We start from the raw sequence: 20,885 nt of genomic DNA on the forward strand, positions 1-20,885 counted from the left end.
AGCATGTCTCTCTTCCCTTTCATCTTTCCATGATCTTCCATTGTCCACCTCCATCAAATGTCCGTTGCTTGTTGCACATAATGAAGCCCTCTCCCAATCAGTTGCTCCTCTATTCTCCTGTTGCGGCTCATAACCTCCACTGCAGTCACTGATGCCAGATCCCACCAGACTCTCCTCAGCTTCCTTAAAAACTCTTGGATCTGTTGTCTGCCGCTTACATACCATTTCTCCTCCAGCATCAGCCCGCAGATCCACTGCATCATTCTGGACTGTAGGAGCTTTCTCTTATGCTGCGGCGTTAGAAATTGCTTAGCACAACAGGGCAGCGGCACCAGAAATTAAACATTCATCCTTTTTGTTACAAATCTGAAACCTGTCACTACATGTCTAATAGATTTCACTATACTCTTCTCGACCCCTGTAATCTCCAGTTGTTTGCTGAACTCACCTACGTCCTATAGCTAGCAATGTGCCCTCTACAGGCAAGGTCTGTCTTTTCACACTGGTTTTCCCATACCGGTAGAGCATATAATTACCCCTTCCGAAGGTGAACACGTGAAGCCGTATCGACAGTCGGTTTTATCGGTAACCACTGGAAAAGGTGGCGAGGGCCGCCTCCCGGGGAGGAGAGCTGCCCTCAGCCGGTCCACAGCCGGGCCGGGCCGGCCCTTAGCTGGCAGGAGGCGGCACCCCCCCCCCCACGCTCCCAAGTTTCTTCTTTTCCTTCTGAAACGACCCCTTCGCAGCGGGGGCAGGTGCCGGCCAGTCCCCGGAGGACGCTAGAGGCAGGGCCCCGCCGGCAGCCCGCCCCAGCCGCCCGGGGCACCCGAGGCCGGGAGCGGCCCCTGCCCCCGCCCACTGCGAGCCCGGCCTCCGGGGCGTCCCCTCGGGACGCGGCGGCGGGTGCGGCCCAGCGAGGCGCGCCGGGACGGGAACCGGCCGGGGCGGCGCTGCGCGGAGCCTCCTCCCGGGCTGTTCTTCCCCGACCGGACGGAGAGCGGCACTGTGTCCCCGCGGCGCACGCTCCACCGGAGCCTCCCCCTCTCCCCAGCCGCCGCCGAGCAGCTCCCCAGTCCCTGCGTCCACCGCCGGCGGAAGCGAGCGAGCCGAGCGGCGGGAGGTAAAGGCCGGCGGGGTCTGGCGGGAAGCGGCGGGACCGGGGAGGAGCCTCGCCCTCCCCCTGCTCCCGATAGGGCGCGGGGCCCGCGCTGTTCGCCGCGGCCTCCGCCATCTCGGGGGCGGGAGGCAGCCGGCCCCCCGCGGCGGTTGCAGGCAGCTTTCTCCCGCCGGCGGGCGTGCGGGGGTCCCCCTGGCCGCGTCCCCGCATCGCGGCGGGCCCGGTGCGCTAAGGGGCCCGTCCTCGGGCGTCGCTGGAGAGGAGTTGCCTGGGGGTGGGAGGGGAGGTAGCGGGGCGGGTGCTGCGCGGTGGGCCCGCCCGCCAGCCAGGGGCTCGGCCGTGGGTCACGGGCCCCCGCTAGCAGGTTCCCTGCGTGAGGAAGGGGCCGGGAGAGCGTTGTCGATAGCGGCGGGTGGGCCCTTCCGCCGCCGGGCTGCGGCCGCCGCTCGGGCCTGCCCTCCCCAGGGGCCTTCCTGTGGGCCTCGCGGCTGGAGGTGCCACTGTGTCGCCGCTCCCCGTCGTTGTGGTGAACACTACGGGCGCTCCTCGGCGTGAGGTGCCGCCTGCCTGCCCTGTCCCACCGGTGGCTCTTCCTCGCCCGTCACCGTGTAAGCGCGCTCGGCGGCGGCCGAGGTGCTCGGCCTTCCTCTCAGAAACATTGAGTCCTGCCCCCGGCAGCCGCGGGGAGGGCCCCGGCCTGCCCTGCCGGCAGCTGTGGCCTGTGTGGTGGCACCGGCCGCTGGAGGAAGGGTCAGGGCTGGCAAGTCGGTGGAAACGCTTTGCCCGTTTGTCCCGAGCAAACGATATGGAGTGCACGTGAACTTGAAAAGCATCTCCCAAAGAGTAGAGCCCCGCAAGATAAATCCACCCCGTGCAAAATTAAATCAAAAGGTTTTTAGTACTTTAAGGGGTTGTTTTGAACAGTTGAGAACTGCTGAAACGTGTTTATCGTGTGGTTATTTGTGTCCTTCGTAGTGTAGTATTCCCACGTGCTTTGGACACGGTCTGCAGTTTTGCTGATCAAGGGCCATAAGGTCACTGGGGTTTCAGAGGAGCCTGACTTAAAAGGAGAGGAAAAAAAATACATATTTACTATTACTTTTCTTAACTCTTGTTCTAAATGACTAAGAACAGTTTGACTCTTAAATGACACTTAACATGTTTTTACACAGTGTCTTGACAAAGTTTAGTATGCATCTCAAGCCTTTCAGTAGGACCTTCCAGTGAAAAGATGAGAATAATTCATATAGAACTTATGCAAAAAACCTCCAAAAGTATTTTGGATATTTCAGGTAAAGCAAAAGAACAGAGAAGGTAATCAGGTTGCTCTCCATCCATGTCACCTTCACTGGAATAAGAACTTCAGATAATATGTCTTGGGATGTGATTGGAGAGCCGAAGGTTGAGATACAAACCTGAAACAAATTAAAGAAAGAAAAATTTAAGTATGGTATACATTTGTAAGCATGAGAGTTTTAGCCCTGATTCATCCGGGTACAGTCACCATGACTAGGGCAGGGCTTGCTTGTGTCATGTGTTTGCAGCACTTTCAAGTTGCAATAGTTTGTGTTCCTACAGATTATGTGAAGAGCTTGTGAAGGAAATTTGACAGCATCAAAGCACCTCTTAAAAATCCTTTAATTTCTTCTTTCTAGGCTTTCTCCCGTTGTGTTTTGTTTTGTTTTTAACTGTGGAAATGCCCTGTATTTTTTTGTGGTCTTGTTTACACTTTTTTTTTTTTTTTTTAAGAACTCTGTTGTATTAACATTAATGCATTTCAGCTGGGGAAGGCACTGATGTAGAGGGAAGCAAGGTTCTTAGTGTTACCAGTGTGAAAGTGCAGTAGTACCTGACAAAAATGTTAGCCTAGGCATGGTGTTAGGAAACATCCATGGTATACTTACAGCTATTTCACTTTATGGTGTAGATGGATTGTTACCTGTGACCTTGTCCATTTTACAAAAGAGAATTATGTTGTCTTGAATTAGTGTATAAATATGTTGTAATAGGGACTTCGGGGGGTTGTAGTTCTGAGATGTTCCATGGTCTCTTGTCTTTCACTCCTACCTGTGTACTGATCTGTAGTCTATGCTAAATGGCTGACATAATCAGTCTAATTATTATTTTAAATAGAGTTCTTCTGCATGTGAATTTAGCTCTGGTAAAAGTTCCTGAATTATTAATCATTGAGTTTTAGGAAGTTGCTGCCTTTGTTTTTCTTGCAGAGGCTCTGCTAGTATAAAAATGTCAGTAGGGCATTAATTAGCTGTCGGTTACACTGCCTCTCAGAATTAGGTAAGGCCGTACATTGATATTTTCTCCTGAATCCAGCTGTGGTTATGGAAGAGGTTAAGTTTTCCAGCTGTTTCTTCTCACGACTCCACTGGGGATTTTTGGTCTACCTGTGGGTTGGTTTATGTAACTGATCTGTGTTCCATCTCAAAAATTGCCTGTGTTAACTCAAACTACCATTTAAAATTATTTCAGTGGAACTGACTGACATTTTTTACAGTCATTTAAGGTGAACTCATGTGAACTACTTTCTGAAGATAAATGACAGGTTTAAGTCTCTATCGAGTAAGTAATGATAGTCATTCGGAGGCCATAAGCTTTTTGTTGATGTAGCTAGATCAGGATGAGGTCATCTATCTGTGGTTTACATTAAGCTCAAAACAGTTTTTATCTTTTTAAGAGCTGTGTAATGGCTGTATGTGTGCTATGTTCAACTGGCCTAGTGGCTTCAGCAATGGAAGTGCATTTGAATGTATGAAGTAGATATAATTGCCTTGATAAGTCTGTGTAATGCAGTTTCCAGCCTAGGATCTGATATGTGATTCCCCCCCCCCAAATATTTAGGATGTCTACATGAATAAGCTGCTCTCATTCCTATCTTGCTTTCTTTATGTCATTTGGTTTCTTGCTTTCTTTTTTAAGTTGTAATTGTATGATGCAACTTGAATCAGTGTGAGTTGGCTAAGTGTATTATGTGTCACTATAGTATGTTCCTGTTTGGGAAATTCTGGAGTGGTTCTCATGTTGCTGTTGTAAGTGGACCACCAGCAAAGTTCATAAACTGCTTTATATCTCTTTCCAACCTGACGACTCAGCTTCCTGATGTGGCCGTGTAGTGGTTTAACCCCAGGTGGCAACTAAGCACCACACAGCGCTCACTCACTCCCCCCCAGTGGGATGGGGAAGAGAATTGGAAGAGTAAAAGTGAGAAAACTTGTGGGTTGAGATAAAGACAGTTTAATAGGTAAAGCAAAAGCTGCGTGCACAAGCAAAGCAAAACAAGGAATTTATTCACTCCTTCCCATTGGCAGGCAGGTGTTCAGCCATCTCCAGGAAAGCAGGGCTCCATCACGCGTAACGGTTACTTGGGAAGACAAACACCATCACTCTGAACGTCCCCCCCTTCCTTCTTCTTCCCCCAGCTTTATATGCTGAGCATGACGTCATATGGTGTGGAATATCCCTGTGGTCAGTTGGGGTCAGCTGTCCCGGCTGTGTCCCCTCTGAACTTCTTGTGCACCCCGAGCCTGCTCGCTGGTGGGGTGATGCGAGAAGCAGAAAAGGCCTTGACTCCGTGTAAGCACTGCTCAGCAGTAACTAAAACATCCCTGTGTTATCAACACTGTTTTCAGCACAAATCCAAAACATAGCCCCATACTAGCTGCTATGAAGAAAATTAACTCTACCCCAGCCAAAACCAGCACAGGCCGCTTACTGTTCTGAGGGCACTGGTTAATAGATAACACCTTGATGAAAAATACGGCTTATGTTCCAGCGCACCTTGTGCTGTGATGCTCTGGCAGTCATGATCATCTCATCAATCTCCTGTTCTTGCAAGTGCTTTCTGCAAACCTGAACACGTCTTCATTTTGTTTCTGTATTTGAGCCCATGCTGAAGTTCAAAAATTTCTGGTGCTTCAGTTTTGTCCCAGTGTGCAATAAGCCTTCATTTAGAGTCACAGAACTGAAAGCTGTTGATGCTGTTAGGAGGGAAGTGGCAGCTGGGGATCACCAGAGTGCAACACTATATGCATCACGTACTTGAAGGTCTTAAACAGACCTTCAGGTAGGAAGAGATGATACTGCAGAAAGTTGGCCAGGCAGTGCTGCCTTTGATTTGTTCTGTGTATCACACACAAGGGAAAGGTGTGGAGCTGAGAAGCCTTTGTATGTGGAAGCACCAGAACCAAGACCTGGTCACATTGCAGAAGCCCTGTTAGGTGTCTACATACTTCTGAAGATTGATGCTCTGGAGTCTGAGTCTTTGGCAGCCCTTTGTTCCCAGGTGTGTTAGAGTTGCAGCATCATCCATAATATCTTTAATATCTTTATCAATGATCTGGATGAGGGGATCGAGTGCACCCTCAGTAAGTTTGCAGACGACACCAAGTTGGGCGGGAGTGTTGATCTGCTTGAGCGTAGGAAGGCTCTGCAGAGGGATCTGGACAGACTGGATCGATGGGCCCAGGCCAGTTGTATGAGGTTCAACAAGACCAAGTGCCGGGTCCTGCACTTCGGCCACAACAACCCCATGCAGCGCTACAGGCTTGGGGAAGAGTGGCTGGAAAGCTGCCTGACGGAAAAGGACCTGGGGGTGCTGGTCGACAGCCGGCTGAACATGAGCCGGCAGTGTGCCCAGGTGGCCAAGAAGGCCAATGGCATCCTGGCCTGTATCAGAAATAGTGTGGCCAGCAGGAGTAGGGAAGTGATTGTCCCCCTGTACTCGGCACTGGTGAGGCCGCACCTCGAATACTGTGTTCAGTTTTGGGCCCCTCACTACAAGAAGGACATTGAGGTGCTGGAGCGTGTGCAGAGAAGGGCAACGAGGCTGGTGAGGGGTCTGGAGAACAAGTCTTATGAGGAGTGACTGAGGGAACTGGGGTTGTTTAGCCTGGAGAAAAGGAGGCTGAGGGGAGACCTTATGGCTCTGTACAACTACCTGAAAGGAGGTTGTAGTGAGGTGGGTGTCGGTTTCTTCTCCCAAGTAACTAGCGATAGGACGAGAGGAAATGGCCTCAAGTTGCGCCAGGGGAGGTTTAGATTGGCTATTAGGAAAACTTTCTTCACCAAAAGGGTTGTGAAGCATTGGAACAGGCTGCCCAGGGAAGTGGTTGAGTCCCCATCCCTGGAAGTATTTAAAAGACGTGTAGATGTGGTGCTTAGGGACATGGTTTAGTGGTGGACTTGGCAATGCTAGGTTAACGGTTGGACTTGATGATCTTAAAGGTCTTTTCCGACCTAAACGATTCTGTGATTCTATAAGAAGAAAGCAAACCTGTCTTCATTTGCTTCAACAGCTAAAGCAAGCCAAGATTTGGAGAAGTAGCATTTGCATTTATTGCCAGCCCTGACTGCTGCCAGTGCAGAAAGCTCTTAAGTATTCTTTTAATGTTCTGCTTTTCCTTCCTCCATAATGCCACCTGCATGTGTGTGCCCATAATAATAAGCATCACCCGTGATCTTCAGTAATACTCCTCTTTTACAGTATCTTCTCATCTTGATGGAACCAGTCCTCACCCTTGCTGCTGCCCTTTTGCTGGCTTTTCAAGCACTAAAATAAATGCTCATCCTTTGGCCAGGGGAGACTGTGACTTTTTCAGTCACAGAAAAAAACCCTCCCAAAAATCCTTAAGAAACAGGAAACAGTAATATAGCAGAATACATTAGTATTAAAATTAACCTCATTAGGAGAGTCTGCTCAGCTTTATAATGTTATATTTTCCTTTTTTTATCAGCCTCAAATATTTTGTGCATTAGACTATATCGTAGCTTCTTAGCTAGATATTGCCAGAGTTGCAATTTATAAAAGATTACAAGCTATTTCCAGCAACTCAGAGAGGCATCAAGTCTTGAATTACAAAATCCAGACACTGCTGTCTGTATGACAGCTTTTCAGAGACAGGTATGAAAGTTCATCTGGAGAGGATGTGAAAGGAAATTCTGTTCTGCTGAGGAACTGTAATTCTGCTGAGACGTGTTACTTTTATTCACTGCTCTTCAGCCTGACTTTTGGACAGATCCTCTGGAAACATGATGTGGGCAAGTTACCCACAGCTCCTGCGACATCTGTCAGGAGTTCTCTTTTCTCTTTCCAAATACCTCTGTCTCTCTTGCTGTTTTATAATGTGGAGCAGGAATACAATCTTAAGCAATAGTACTGATTGCAGGTGTGAAACTGCAGGAGCACCACCATAATCACAAGTCTGGTCTCCTTCGTTGCGGCCTGTTACATTGCTCTGGGGGCCGGGCATAGGTCACAGCAAAGCAGCTGAGCTATGTGGGGTCTGCACTGGGGACAGCCCAGGTAGCCTGAGAGCTCTGCCTCCTGGAAGATCTCCCCTCAAAGCGGAGTTCAGCATGGGCATGGGTAGCCCTTACTTCAGCATGCTCGAGCAGGGCTGTGAGCTGTATGGGAGGCTACCAAAGAATGTAGGAGGGAAGCTATAGAAGGATTTGATATCTCTAAGCTCTCCTAGGGCTGGAAAGACATTTTGCAGATACTCTTTATTTTCTGGGGAAAAAAAAAAAAACAAACCCCAAGCAACAACCCTTTCCACCTAAACAAGGAAAACAACTTTTTCTAGCTTGTCAGGCTGTATATAGAAGCTATAGAAGCTATAGAAGGATTTGATATCTCTAAGCTCTCCTAGGGCTGGAAAGACATTTTGCAGATACTCTTTATTTTCTGGGGAAAAAAAAAAACAAACCCCAAGCAACAACCCTTTCCACCTAAACAAGGAAAACAACTTTTTCTAGCTTGTCAGGCTGTATATCTGCATGCTCCATAATCCCAAGGCCGCTTGTTTTTTGCCACGTCCCAAGCTTTGACCTTTAGCACACAGCAAAAAGAAGGTGGGTACAAAAGTAGTTCTTACCAAGCAGACCTGGTGCTGGAGAATGTGCTTACTGGTGGCTTTCCTTCTCCTACCTCACTCCTTTAATCGTGCACCCAGCAGGAGATCTGCCCGTCTTTGAGAGTCCACCTTTCTGGGAGCTTGTGCTCACCTGTACAGAGGGCCTCTAGCAAGAGCAGCTTCCCAGCTTAAAAGGAAACCACATGATGTGGAGTTCGACAGCTTCTGTTGCCTGTCGGACATCAGCTGACTGCCACTGCAGGTTGACTTCTTGTGACGTGGCATGTGGAGAAGAGCCTTTGAGTCCTTCCTAGCAAATAGGGCTCTGCTCTTCCTGAAAGTTGTATTTACTTCCCAAGCATCTACTTTGGATGAGTTTGTGCTGGTTTTGTACTATTGAACTGTGTGTGTAGTTGATGGGCAAAGTTTTTATTTCATATTCAAAGCAAGATTTATTTTTTGCAGCTGCCTCAAAAGAATCTGTCTCTGGTCCAGGCCATACACAAGGCTTAAAAATCACAAAAGTGGAAAAAAACCCTAGCAAAGCAGATTGCATAAAGCAAGTGTATTGAGACGTATGTGTCAGTGTTTTGCACTTTGACAGAATTTGATGTGAAAAAGACGACCTTCGTTAAAACTGTTGAAATAGCCAAAGCCATTGGAACAACCAGTGGGAATAACACTGAGTGGAAGAAGGAAAAGGGCAGAAAAGATGCTCGAGGTGTTTTTAAAAGTGCTCTGTCTCTAGCTGGGTATAGATTTTCACATTCAATAACAAAGTGTTTAGGTGGCCTGTTCTGTTGCTGACTGCTGGCAGAAATGGAAGAACGCAAAAGGCTCCTGAACTGTCGTCTTTTGCTACCCTTATGCTTATTGAGAAAAATCTGCTGGAAGGCATTTCCTTTTTTTTCTTCCCTTTTTTACCTTCTGGTTTTTAGAGAGGGGGCTCGAATGTTGTCCAAAAAGAAAAGCTTCTTGTTTTACAAATACAGCTAGAGAGTACAATGATTTGGTCTCAGTTTGATTTCATTGGCTGCTTTTTTCTCCTGTGCTTGTATTTAAATACTTAATTGTTTTGCTCCATTTATGAGACTTCAAAGTGCAAGTGAACAAATGTGGAAATAACCTTTGTATTTTAATATGCGTGTTAGTAGAGCCTGATTCAGAAAGCAGATATCTGAGTAGTGGAAATCATGTAGCATTACACTGTTACCAGGTACACTTCAGCCTTTTCATTCTGTTCTAGGCTGAATTTATATTCAGAGATGAAATGTTCTGTAAAATTGCTGAATGGCTTTTCAGCCTTTCCTGGTGTGGTTTTTTTGAAGCCACATGTTTGAGAGTGGGGTGAAGAGTGTTCTCTGCCTGCAGCCTGTCCTTTACTTTGTAAATTTGGATTCTCATCATCAAGTTCTTGCTTATGTGAAGTGCTCTGTATGTTTTGATGGCAATTCTAAATGCTTTGGAGCAGTGGAATGAGGTTAGATACAAAATGGGAGACAGGTTTCTCCATCTCTTGTGAAGACTACTATAAAGTAATTGAGCCATCAACCTGCCATGTTAGGAGTGTGACAGAACATTTGTTCCAAATTCTTTACCTGATTTAGGTGTGTATGCTCATAGCCTGTGGGTTGGGTTTTTTTTAAATTTATTTGATTGAAAGCACAAGACTGTTGTCAGGAAAGTGAGCTCTAGGCTAATACGTACACTAGCATTAAGTCAGGCTTTGGGTAGAGCTAACATCTTCGGTGTGTACACAGTGGACTAGGAGTTTGCAGCCTCTCTGATGAACAGAAGTGCAGTTTTTTAGCATCGGTAGGGCATTGCAAATTAGTGGTGTATCTGTAAGTAACATGTTCTGATTTTGATGTACTAGGTTTTCTTCGCCTAATTCCCCACATGGTGGAACAAATCTTTTCTTGACCAGCATGGATATGTAACCCTTTTCAAGATGGTTAAGAACTGTGGTGAAGAACCAAGTGGAATGACAAGTGAGGAAACTTACTTTTACTCTTAAGTAATTCTGCTGCCATTATGTTATTTCTTTACCTCATGTAAGTCAGCTTTTTTAGATGAGAAATCAATAGCTGAAATCAAGTAGGTATTCTTATCCTTAGGAAAACTTACATTTGAACTCAACTTGGCATGTTGGGTAAAATATTAGCTGTGCTTAATCTACTAAAAACAATTATATGTATTGCTCAGTGTTAAAACTTTGCTTAAAGTTGTATGGTCTGTGAGCAAAATACCAATTCTAATTTCTGTTCTGATCATTCCTTTGTCAGGAGGGAGCATCCACTTCTGTTGACGTCTAATTTGTGTGTTTGAAAGTATGGTTTCCTGACAGAAAAGTGCATTATATTTTTTAACAGCGGATCTTTATTAAATGTGCCATCAGTGGTGGTTTTGGAAAGATGAGAAGGGACCTACTGCGGGGCAACTCAGTGAAGCGGAAAATGTAAGTTCTATGCCATTACTATTTTATTTGAATTGCAAATACAGATTTTTTTTTTTTTTCAGTCTCCAGCATGTCAGTATATATGTGTGTTTTTTAAAAGCCAGAAGATTCAAATGACCATTACATGATAAATATTTTATGTAGTTTGAAATCTAAACATTGTTTAAAAACCCCAAAAAGCAAAACCAAAAGCAAACCAAAACAAACAAAAAACCCCCAACCCAAACCCAACCTCTTTTATACGTATGGAGTTAACTTCCTTAAATTGATCAGAGAAATTTAAAAACATATACAAATCAGGCAGCTTTGGTCATATTGGTTGAATGTTACATTGTGTCAAGGCTGGAGGCTTTCTTTGTCCTTAAAAAAGGAAGAGAAGTAATATTGATAACTTACTTGTCCTTTGAACTTGATCACAGTTAAACCAGAAATGTTGCATGCGGCTGTAAACCTTGAGTAGTGGTTAGAATGTTTTTCTGGTCTGTTTGCTTAAAAAATAAGTTCTCGTAATGACTTTGAAAAAATATATTTACTGCTGATTGTTTCCCAGTGCAGTATCTCTGATTTAAAGAGCTTTGTGAATACTTTGGTATCAACCATCTAACTCACTTAAAAAGCAGTTTAGTATATTTCTTCCTTTATTATGTGTTCTGTCTCTTCTTGAATACTACCTGTTTCCTTCTCTTCCTATACTTGAGATTGTATGTGTAATGGACTTGCAGTCAGTCCACTTGAGAATTTTGACACATCTTGAAAATGCAAGCTACCATGTGTGGTTTCTAAGATGACATCTCAGTGTAAAAGACGTATGAGATGTGTCAGGTGTTAATCAGATCTTTATTCAGCAACTGCAGATACGTTTTCATACTACACTGAAAATAAAACAATAATGCACATCTCAAGCCTCAGACTTACATTGCTTTTCCAGAAATTTTTGAACAGTCAGATGGTGCCTAATACTGTTTTACAGTAGCTTTTGTTTGATTTTGTAAAAATACAGTTCTTCAACAATATATAGCGGTTCTTAGAAAGCAGGGGGGAATTTCTAGCTTTTGCTATGGAAGACAAAAGATGTTTAGCTGGACAAATTTAATGTAGCCTCAGTGTAAATATGACTCATGCCTTTTAGCTTAATTTTAGAAAATGTATTTGTAGCCTGATTTTTTTTAATTTCTTCAGAGTTCTAGGAGAATTCTTCACAGCAAGTTTGCTGACAGAACAGTACTGGTTAGCAATGTGATGGCTTGTGTATGACAAGTCTATGTTAGCAATTATTTCCTAACATAAATGAAATCTTAGAACTTTTAAAAATAACAGATTTGGTTTTGGAGGGTCTTGGGGATTTTTTTCCCCCCTTAGATTTTTTTTTTTTTTTTGTTTGGATGGTTTAAATGTTTTGAATTCTTTAGATTATATGTCATAAGAAAGAGTACACTTTGAATTTTTCTAAGGACAACTTACAATTAAGTTAAAGTAAAGTTACAGTTTGCTTTACCTATGTTGGAGCCTGGAGGGTTTGGGTTTTTTTTTTTATATTTTTTTTCCCCTTAATGTGAGGAGTCTGACCAGAATGACTATTATACTCCCGCTATTTTGGATTAATTTCTTTTATGGACAGTTGTATTAATGAAAATAAAATGGACCCTTTTGGAACATGTGTCTGCAAGGGAATGACTTGATTTAAATTCACTCCATGCTTTATGGAAGAATTTTCTTATATATTTTCCTTGGACTGTAATGCTGTATCAATTAGTTTATCAATTTAGTTACCAGAGTGCAAAAACTGGAGAGAGAGGGGGAAAAAAAGCTTGCATATTTTTCCTCTTCTGTATAACCGACAGACACTTTGTATTTGTTGGAAACATTGGTCATCTTTCTTCCTTCCCCCTAGGAAATTATAAACACGTTCTTAGAACTCGTTTATGAAATGTTTGGTTTTCCTTTCACTGGAAAGGAAAGTTGAATGTTGTTAGTAAGATGCTGGGATTGAGACTTGAGATCTCGGTCCGTCCTCTGTGCCAGGTCAGCCACTTCTCTACACTTCATTGTTCTGTCTGTCAAACAGAAAAGAAGAATGTGTTGCGTTAGGTTGATTACATCGGTGCCTGCCTGTTTCTGTAGTGACTGGCTTTCCTGTAATGGATGCTGATCTCTGGCTATGTGTGTCTGTGCCTACAGAATGTCTGCGATGCATCCATTTAGTTCCTTAGGGGTAGCAGTACTGGAACAGGCAACAGCTGAGGCTCATAATCTACCATCAGAAATAAACTGGCCAGCTAAAAAGATGATGATGTTAAAGCACCCTGACCTGACAAGTCTACTTTTTCTCTTCTAGGTTAGTAGGGTTTGAAAATTACATTATTTTGTAGAGAATGCCGGTATCTTAATAGCTCTTTTATTTCTGAGATTGCTTAATTTGGAAGGTAATTTTCATACGGGCAGATTTTTGTACATATGCTTGTTTGTGGTAGTTGAAATAAATTGGGAGGAGATCCTTAATGTCAGGAGATGTATATTTCTGAAGAACTGTGAGTGAAGAGGTGCTTGTGGGTTTTGTTTTGCTTTGTTTTTAAAGGTGAAGTTGAGACTGCCACAGGAGTATTGTTTTTCATCAGTGCTGAAATGAAACAGCTGTTTGCTCTAATTGGATGTGTGTCCAACAGCAGTACCCAGAATTGACTAGCGAACCTCCGAGTATATTGCAGCCTCTGGCTAATTGTCTAGAATTCCCTTTCAGTGTGTTCAGCAGAGCCCTGCTCTTCTAAATCATTATGTTATTACAACTCAATTTTCATCTTGGGGGAGAAAAAACCCCCTCATCCACAGCAAACTACAGGCTGATTCATATTGTGTTATCCAGAACCAATGAATATAGCTGACCTGCAAGTCTGGCTATTGGGTTATTCCAAATTATTTCCTCTTAAATAGTAAACTAATTTTCAAAAAGAGAAACTTGAATATCTGAAAAGGTAAGTCCCTAGATAAAATCCTCTGTAAAGTTCAGGGCATGCTCTTAAAAGCAAGTGAAAATTATTCCTTTCAGTTGAGCATGTTAGTGTTCTCTCTTATGTAATACAGTACAGTGTGCTTTGTATGTGCGCAGGCATCTATTTTTATATACTTTTATTGGGCTTGGTAATATCAATGGAAGATATCGCCCAGGAATCTGTCCAGGATTTTCATTGAAAATACTGTGGTAAACAAAGGAGATTCTGCCAAAATATCTGTCTGCAATACTGGCCATGGTAAATACCTTTATTTAAATGAAATCCTGGGCAATGCTGATATATCTTTTTGATACGTTTAACAATTTCTATAATTTTACTAAGACTTTAGATGGAGAGATGGGACAAAAGGTGGATCTGTGCATTGCCTTAGCAAACATGGATGTAGTGGGAGTCTCCATGGTTTTGACCTGTGTGTAAATTCTGAGGTGACCTATGTCTTTTTCCCTTCTGCCTTCTTTTCCCTTCTGTGATTAATTGTGATAAATAGTTTAGGCTTCAATAATCCTGAAGCAGTGCAGTGTAAATTCACTGATTGACATTCATGCAGACTGAAGTGTGTGGCTTCGTTAGGTCATTAGAGTAAGGCATCCTAATATATAGTGGGATACACAGCCTAATGCAGGAAATACTTCACTATAGGATATTCCCTTCCCAATGTAAGGCAATTGATTGTTGAAAGTCCTAGCTACAGAGCATGTTTTTCAGCAGCAGGTCCTTACAGGATTGATCATTATAAGAGAGTCAGTTTAAAACATTGACAACACTTGGAGTGTTCTGCTTAAAGTCTCTTGGTGCTCAGTAATGTCAAGGTGCATGAATACCTTTCTCCCTTGCAGGATCTTTTCTTTGTCACTGAACCTGTTTCAGTGAGGAGCAATCACATTTTTTAGCACTGACACATTGTGTGAAGTTAGGTCTCAACCTGTTTTACTGGCTGGAGGATGAATCAATTACATATGAGTTTGAAAAACATGACTTGTTACAACTTTTTTTTTAATTGTTTTGCTTGAATACTTTTTCGTGACAGCAAATGGTGTAAGGATGGCTAATGAGAGAGGTGAACCAAAAAAAGTGTAGTGAAAAAAACCATCTGTGATTGTCCCAGCTCAGTCTGGCTAACTAGCCTCTTCCACTGTTGTTTCTCCTTTATTTTTGGAAGTCCACTTCTTCCTTTTCCTGTGTATTGTTTTCCTTGTGCATTTCAGACTTCCTTGACCTCTTCATTGTTTCAGACATCTGTCTCGTTTGTCTTTCTAAGGTCCATGTACATATGGTAGCAACTCATGGGATCCTGGAGTTGTTTGTTTTTCTTACATAAATTTCTATGACTTGGGAATGTAACAGTCCACGCTTTTCTAAATGATACTTCTCTTGGTTGCTGGAAGAGATTGCTAGAGAATAATGGAGAAGTGCTGTCCAAATCTGGCACTGATGTGGCATCGTCATTTGTGTGCCAGTGATCTAGGGAGGGAAGGAGTAAGTGAACTTGGAAGTGCTGCCATTGATTTACCTGCACATGTTATGAATTGGTCATGACTGGCAAAATGATCTTTATATAGAAACAGGTATTTTATGGCCTACTCGGTAACTGTTATCGCTAAATAGTGACTCTTTGCTATAATTAACTTCAGATTCTCAGCCTTATCAAGGTTTGCTAGTCTTCTGAATAATTATTTGTAAAAATTATAAATTAGTTTATTATGAGCATCACTAGAACACAACAGAGCTTTCATGTTATTTGATAAAAAGTGAGTTCACGCCATACCCTGTGCTTTTACTTCAATTAATAATCACTTTCCTTTTCTATACAAGATTAATGCAGTAATTGCAGTTATTATAGATGCCATAATGTTTTGACTAGATGTATTCAAAGGCTTTATGGCAGAAGTGGTGGGGGGGTGGACAGAAGCCTCTTCTTGCTTTATGGCTTATAAAGCTGTAAAATGTTTTTAACAATTTAAAAAAACCCCACACAGGCTGAGGTTGTGACTTCTGGATGTCATCTGGTTCAACCCACCTGCTCAAGCAGGGTCACCTTGAAGCAGGTTGCTCAGGGCCATGTTCAGTCAGGTTTTGAGAATCTGTATGGTTGGAGACTCCACAACCTCTCCGGGCAACCTATGCCAGTGTTTGAACATTGAAGAATCCAACTGTTTACTCTTAAAGACTCGGGGGGGGAGGGTGCGAGTCATGAAGGACTTCTGGAAGATTTGGAGATGTCTGTTATGTTTTCCAGTACTTTTGTAAGAGGAGCAAAATTTCTGAATTTTAACAGAATATAAGCGTTCCATAATGTTAACTGTTGTCAGTAGGTGTTAGCAGAGGAATAGTTGTGAACTGGCTGCCTTGCATTGCTTCCTTTACTTTTCTGGATTTTTCTTTTAAACTCCATTTTATTTGTTCTCTCTTCCAGATGCAGATTCAATATCTAGTTAGTTGGAAAATAAGGCTGCTATTTAGCTGTCAGCCATTTGAAAAGAAGAAAGGCAGCCTTCTAGAAAATGCCTTCCTGGATGCTTATGTATTTTTTTTATCTTTTAGCTATCTAAATAGGAGACATGGAAATGTGACTGTGTATTTTCCTAAAATTTCTCTGTTCTCTTTTTTTCCAGGTCTGCTATTTCTGTTATGCGTATCCCAGATATGAGAGGTTTTTTTGTGATTTCTGAGCTTGGTGCTATCAGCCTCATGTGAACAAACTAAAACGAAAAGCAAGCTGATTTTTAGAAAACAAAATGCCACGGAGAAGGAAAACTGGTGGGAGTCCTACTTGGAAGAATGGCAATTCTGACAGAACTGCTGTTGCTGTATCCCAAGGGGACCCAAGCTGCTCAGTGTCACCAGCAGTGCATAGTGTCAGTAAGGAAGAGCTCTTCAACAGCATGTCAGAAATGTTTTCTGACCTAGATCCTAGTGTGGTTTATATGGTTCTGTCTGAATGTGATTTTAAAGGTAAATAATGTACAGTTGGCATTACAGTTTTGTTCCATACACAGACAGCTCTTAACTAGGGTGACTCCAGAAAAGTTGGTGTGGGTGTTGCAAGTGTATTTGTGACTTCAGCTTTTAATGTGTAGGTGAGTCATAATATTTTGAAATTTTATAGCTCTTTCCATGCAAGATTCTCCAAGTTTGACAACGTTTCTGTGAGGCTGGTAATTTGCAGTAGCAGTGTGCTCCACAAATGGAGGTACAGTTTAAGTGGCGTGTTCTGTGACACAGAGCAGGCGGTTGTAGAGTTGTGAGGAGAATCTGTTTTTTCCAATTAGTTTCTGTGCCATATCTGCTAGATGCATAAACTGTTTCTTGCAGGAGAGGTATTTTATGTTCTAGATCACAATTTTTTAAGACAATAGTACACCGTATGCGGTCCTGGCAGCATTTGCTTTTCCTTAAATACTTGAATTGAGCTTTTGTTCTACTTTCTATTTTGCACTGTTGTCTTGTCATCTCCACTGAGGATTAGTTTTTGCAGGATAAATTGTGTTTGTCATGTTGAATTCTCTGCAGCCTCGCTTGGACTGTGTTTCTACCCCTGTATTCTGCCAAGCTACATACCCACCTCTCCTGACAGATTGTTTTCATGTCTGTGCCCTGTCCTTCCAAAGCTTTTGTGGTTTTGAAATTCTTCTATATACAAGTTCATTTGCTTATAATAAAAGTAATGGATGAGATGCTGGATAGCAACATCTGAGGAATTATTTGGCAGAGGAATAAGTCATATATGGAGCATTTTAATCAATCTGTATTCATATGATCACATGTGATTAGCTGAGATTTTTCTAGGACTATTGGCAAAGAAGGCAGAGTTTGGCATTTTTTTATATGTATGAAAGCTAGGTAGCCATTAAAAAGGACTCCTTTTATTGCCGTTTTTATGGCAATAAATTGTATGGAGTTTATAACTTAATAGCTCTCTCATGTTTGTTGCTATGATTGTTATTCCTCTTAAAATTGAAATTGATAGAAATACTGATTCATGCTTTTAACTCAACAAGATTTACCTTTATCAAAATAACAGATTTATCTAGAAGCTTATTGGAGAATTCAGTAAACACGCTGAGTTCATTATTGTGTTGTACTATTAATAATAGTTTAAAAATTGAAAGATTAGCATCTTTTCATATAGGTAATAATAAGTTGCTCATATAGTAGAGAAGATCGAAGGACAAGGAAGATTTTATTTAACGTGTGCAGAAATAGTTGCACTTCAATGGACTTAGACTTTTTGCTACACTGTCTTTCAGGAAAACAGAAACATAGCTTTAGCGCTCAGATGATACTTGTGCCAGGTTTTCATTTTGTTCATGTTGATCACAGGCAACCTATACTCCATTTAGTAGCTTTACAAAGAATTAACGCAGATACTGGATTTTTCAGACTATATTAGGTGTGACATTTTCTGTTGGGCCTAGCCATAACGAACGTATTTTGCATACTTTTATTTCTTTACTCCAGTAGTGTTTTTCAGTTCATTTTACACTATTTCGCCTATATGAAATAGGTTAGAAACGAGTATCCATTTAAACACTGAGTTCTGATTTTTTCCAGTTAAACTTAATAATTTTTAGACACTATTTCCTTAGTAATTTTTATGCTTGTTCGGTTATTATTTTGCCATATGTCTGTACTGAGTTCTGCCTTTACCTCTAATGAGGAACAGATCAAGGAGTTGCAGAAGGTGTGTTAAAAGATGAATTGGTGAACTGTCTTTTGGTTGTCTCTTTAGTTGTGATAAATACTCCTTCAAGTAAAAAAATTGCATTCACATCAGCTTGTGTGTGTTCAGTTGACCATGCTTTATTCTCTTTACCTTATTCAACAGTAGAAAACGCTATGGATTATCTGCTAGAGCTGTCCACCCACGCCAAAGGAGTAGCATCTTCAAAAACCTTGGGTTTTGATTCAGTAGCATCATCACTAGCTCTTGTTAATCAGGAAAGATCTGTTGCAAATGAAAGAATGGGGGAAAGTACTGCAGAACAAAGTAATTCTGAAGAAGAAAAAGAAAAGGTCCTACCACCTGATGTGCAGCTGACTGAAGAACTGGGTTCTTTAATAGAAAATCCCTTTCAGAGTTACAGCTTGAGTGATGAATTGCCTAATTCTGCAAATTACCAAATAGTACATAAACACTCTGTGGAACATGATGGCTTTAATGAATTTCCTGAGTGGGAAAAATCTGATTCAGGTTGCAATGTCCTACTTTTTCCACAGCAAACAGGGGCAAATAATGAGGTTTTAGAAAACTTCTGCTGTTCTCAGCCACCAGTGAGTCAGCTGAGTGTCCAGACAAGCTCACCAGCTGCATCAGACACTTTTGCACAGATATTGGAAGATTCTGATTTGTCAGAAAAATGTGTTCAACATGATGTAGCTTCAGAAGTCTATAAACAATCGAATGGAGAAATATCACGTGGAAATTCTGAACAGACACAAGATACTGTTTTGGATCAAAAAAGTGTGACTGCTGCTTCTGGTGAGTCCTCCCAAAGACCTCTGGAACTTGGAGTAGCTGTCGCTGGAAATCCTAATTCAGGGTGCCTGGAACAGCACGAAGAGGTAGTGACTGCCTTTAACAGCCATGAGAGCACTTCTCTTCCAGAGGCCTATGTCTCTCTTGAAACATCCAGTTTCAAAACACCCAAACCTGCAGATTTTCAGCAAACTCAGCAGGGTTATAACTTAAATTTTTCTACACTATCATGTCAACCTCAACAACACTGGAATCTCATGGCTCCTGTGTTTTATCCATCCAGTGGAAGTCACAGCTTTGTAGCTCCTGTGGTTGTCAGTCCAGGGCAGTGGAGACCTGTTTCAGACTATAGGACTTTGGAAAAAGGACTCTTTTTTTCCTCTCCAGTGGTTTCAAATGCCTGGGATAGCAACTCTTCTCTGAAGGTATGGGGAAATCAAGATAGAAACTCAAAATTGAACCTCTCGCAAGCACAGCAGCCACCTGTTTGTCACATGATGAAAAAAAAGATGCACCTTATAGGTCAAGTACTTGTTCTTCTCAGAGGTGTTCCAGGATCAGGAAAATCATATTTGGCAAGGTAGAACATCTATATTGTAAGCTTCTAAAAGAAATCGCTTAATTGTGTACAGGATTTAGTGCAGGCAGAGGCAATTTTCTGACATTTGTAAATAGTTATGCTTATACCCTAATTGCCAGCTACATGGTACATGCAGCATGATGAGTAGTAATAATTGCAGAGAGCTGAGTTGCTTGCAGCTCCTTGACCTCTAGTGGAAATTGAAATAGGAGGGGTTAGCTTTAACTTCTGTCACTAGCCAAAGGAGTTTATGTCAGCAGAGGATTATTGCAGTAGTATTACATCTGCTGTGTTCTTTCAGTCCCTGTTCATTTCAGGTGTTTCCTTCCAATAACATGGATGGAAATATGCCAGCTCTTTAAAGGCAAAAATTCCCCTTCCACTGTTGGATTTCTTTTGTGTAAGTAGTACGTGTGGAGCTTCTTGGGTTGAATTCTTGATTTCTTTTCTAACTCTCCAAAAGCCTAGATTGAGCTTAGACTCCTTTGGCTAGCACCTAAAATATTTTGTGCAATTAAGACTGTATGTGTGAAAGTATGTCACTAGATGTAGATGGAAGAATACCTCCCTTGTTGTTTTGAAATGAGACTTGTAGGGAACCTCTGTCAGCTCTTTCCCCTAGATATCCTCAGCCTTTGGAAATGGAGTGAAATTATTATACTTTGCCTGGAGGGTGATTTTTTTTCCCCTTACCTAAATTTGCTGCTTCCATTCCAAATAATCTTGGTTTTGTGCAAGAAACTAAATACATATATGTATGGTAGCAAATATCAGTGCTGGGGAGGAGAAGGGGGGAAAAGCTATTTACTTCTTGATCTTTCACAGGACTTTGCTTGAGGATAACCCAGGTGGAATCATTCTTAGTACTGATGATTACTTTTATAAACATGGACAATACCATTATGATCCCGATTGCTTAGGGGAAGCACATGACTGGAACAGGAAACGAGGTGAGAAATAAATAAGGGATTAGCTTGCTTGTTTAAAGTTCAATGCTTGTGTGCTGTTTAAAAAGCTGCCTGTCTTGTAATGCCTGTGTCACAGGACAAGCATTTATCCCATCATAGAAGTATTTTTTAATATGTGTGTGGAAAAAGAATATGAGCACAAACTCAGCAGTCATCTGTCCGTTGTGTGTTTTGCAATTAAAAATGCCAGTGTCTTTGTGAAAAGATTGTCCTCAGATTTTGTCATGGTATGTATTATGGGTTGTGTCCCATTTCTGGAGTGGTAATCTGTACCATCTCCCAGAAATATTTCTTCTGAGATGAGCCATTATATATGCATATGCAGTAAGTAATGACGATGTTGCTACAAATAACAGTTACACAGATATTTTCCTGTTCTTGATTATTTTTTGTCCTGAGCACTAAAGTGTTG

The 20,885-nt window shown here is 42.1% G+C and overlaps 1 protein-coding gene across 8 annotated transcripts in view; it reads left to right on the forward strand.

Annotated features, from left to right (window-relative positions):
* The first annotated feature begins 952 nt into the window (after positions 1–952).
* The window catches only part of N4BP2 (NEDD4 binding protein 2), a 46,784-nt gene continuing 26,851 nt past the window's right edge, over positions 953–20,885 (forward strand). Inside the window, exons 1-7 of one of the 8 annotated variants that reach the window (XM_076336125.1) lie at positions 953–1,120; positions 9,860–9,974; positions 10,269–10,441; positions 12,620–12,776; positions 16,062–16,401; positions 18,275–19,505; positions 20,331–20,455. In XM_076336125.1, coding sequence (XP_076192240.1) covers positions 16,185–16,401; positions 18,275–19,505; positions 20,331–20,455 — 1,573 coding nt within the window. In that variant the 5' untranslated portion in view covers positions 953–1,120; positions 9,860–9,974; positions 10,269–10,441; positions 12,620–12,776; positions 16,062–16,184. Of the gene's footprint in view, positions 1,121–1,704; positions 1,726–9,859; positions 9,975–10,268; positions 10,442–12,619; positions 12,777–15,934; positions 15,971–16,061; positions 16,402–18,274; positions 19,506–20,330; positions 20,456–20,885 lie in introns of those variants that run through there. The other 7 variants (XM_076336123.1, XM_076336126.1, XM_076336124.1 and 4 more) reach the window with 7 other exon arrangements.

Source organism: Aptenodytes patagonicus, chromosome 4 (assembly GCF_965638725.1).
Source record: "Aptenodytes patagonicus chromosome 4, bAptPat1.pri.cur, whole genome shotgun sequence".
In the NCBI taxonomy this organism is placed as follows: Eukaryota; Metazoa; Chordata; class Aves; order Sphenisciformes; family Spheniscidae; genus Aptenodytes; species Aptenodytes patagonicus.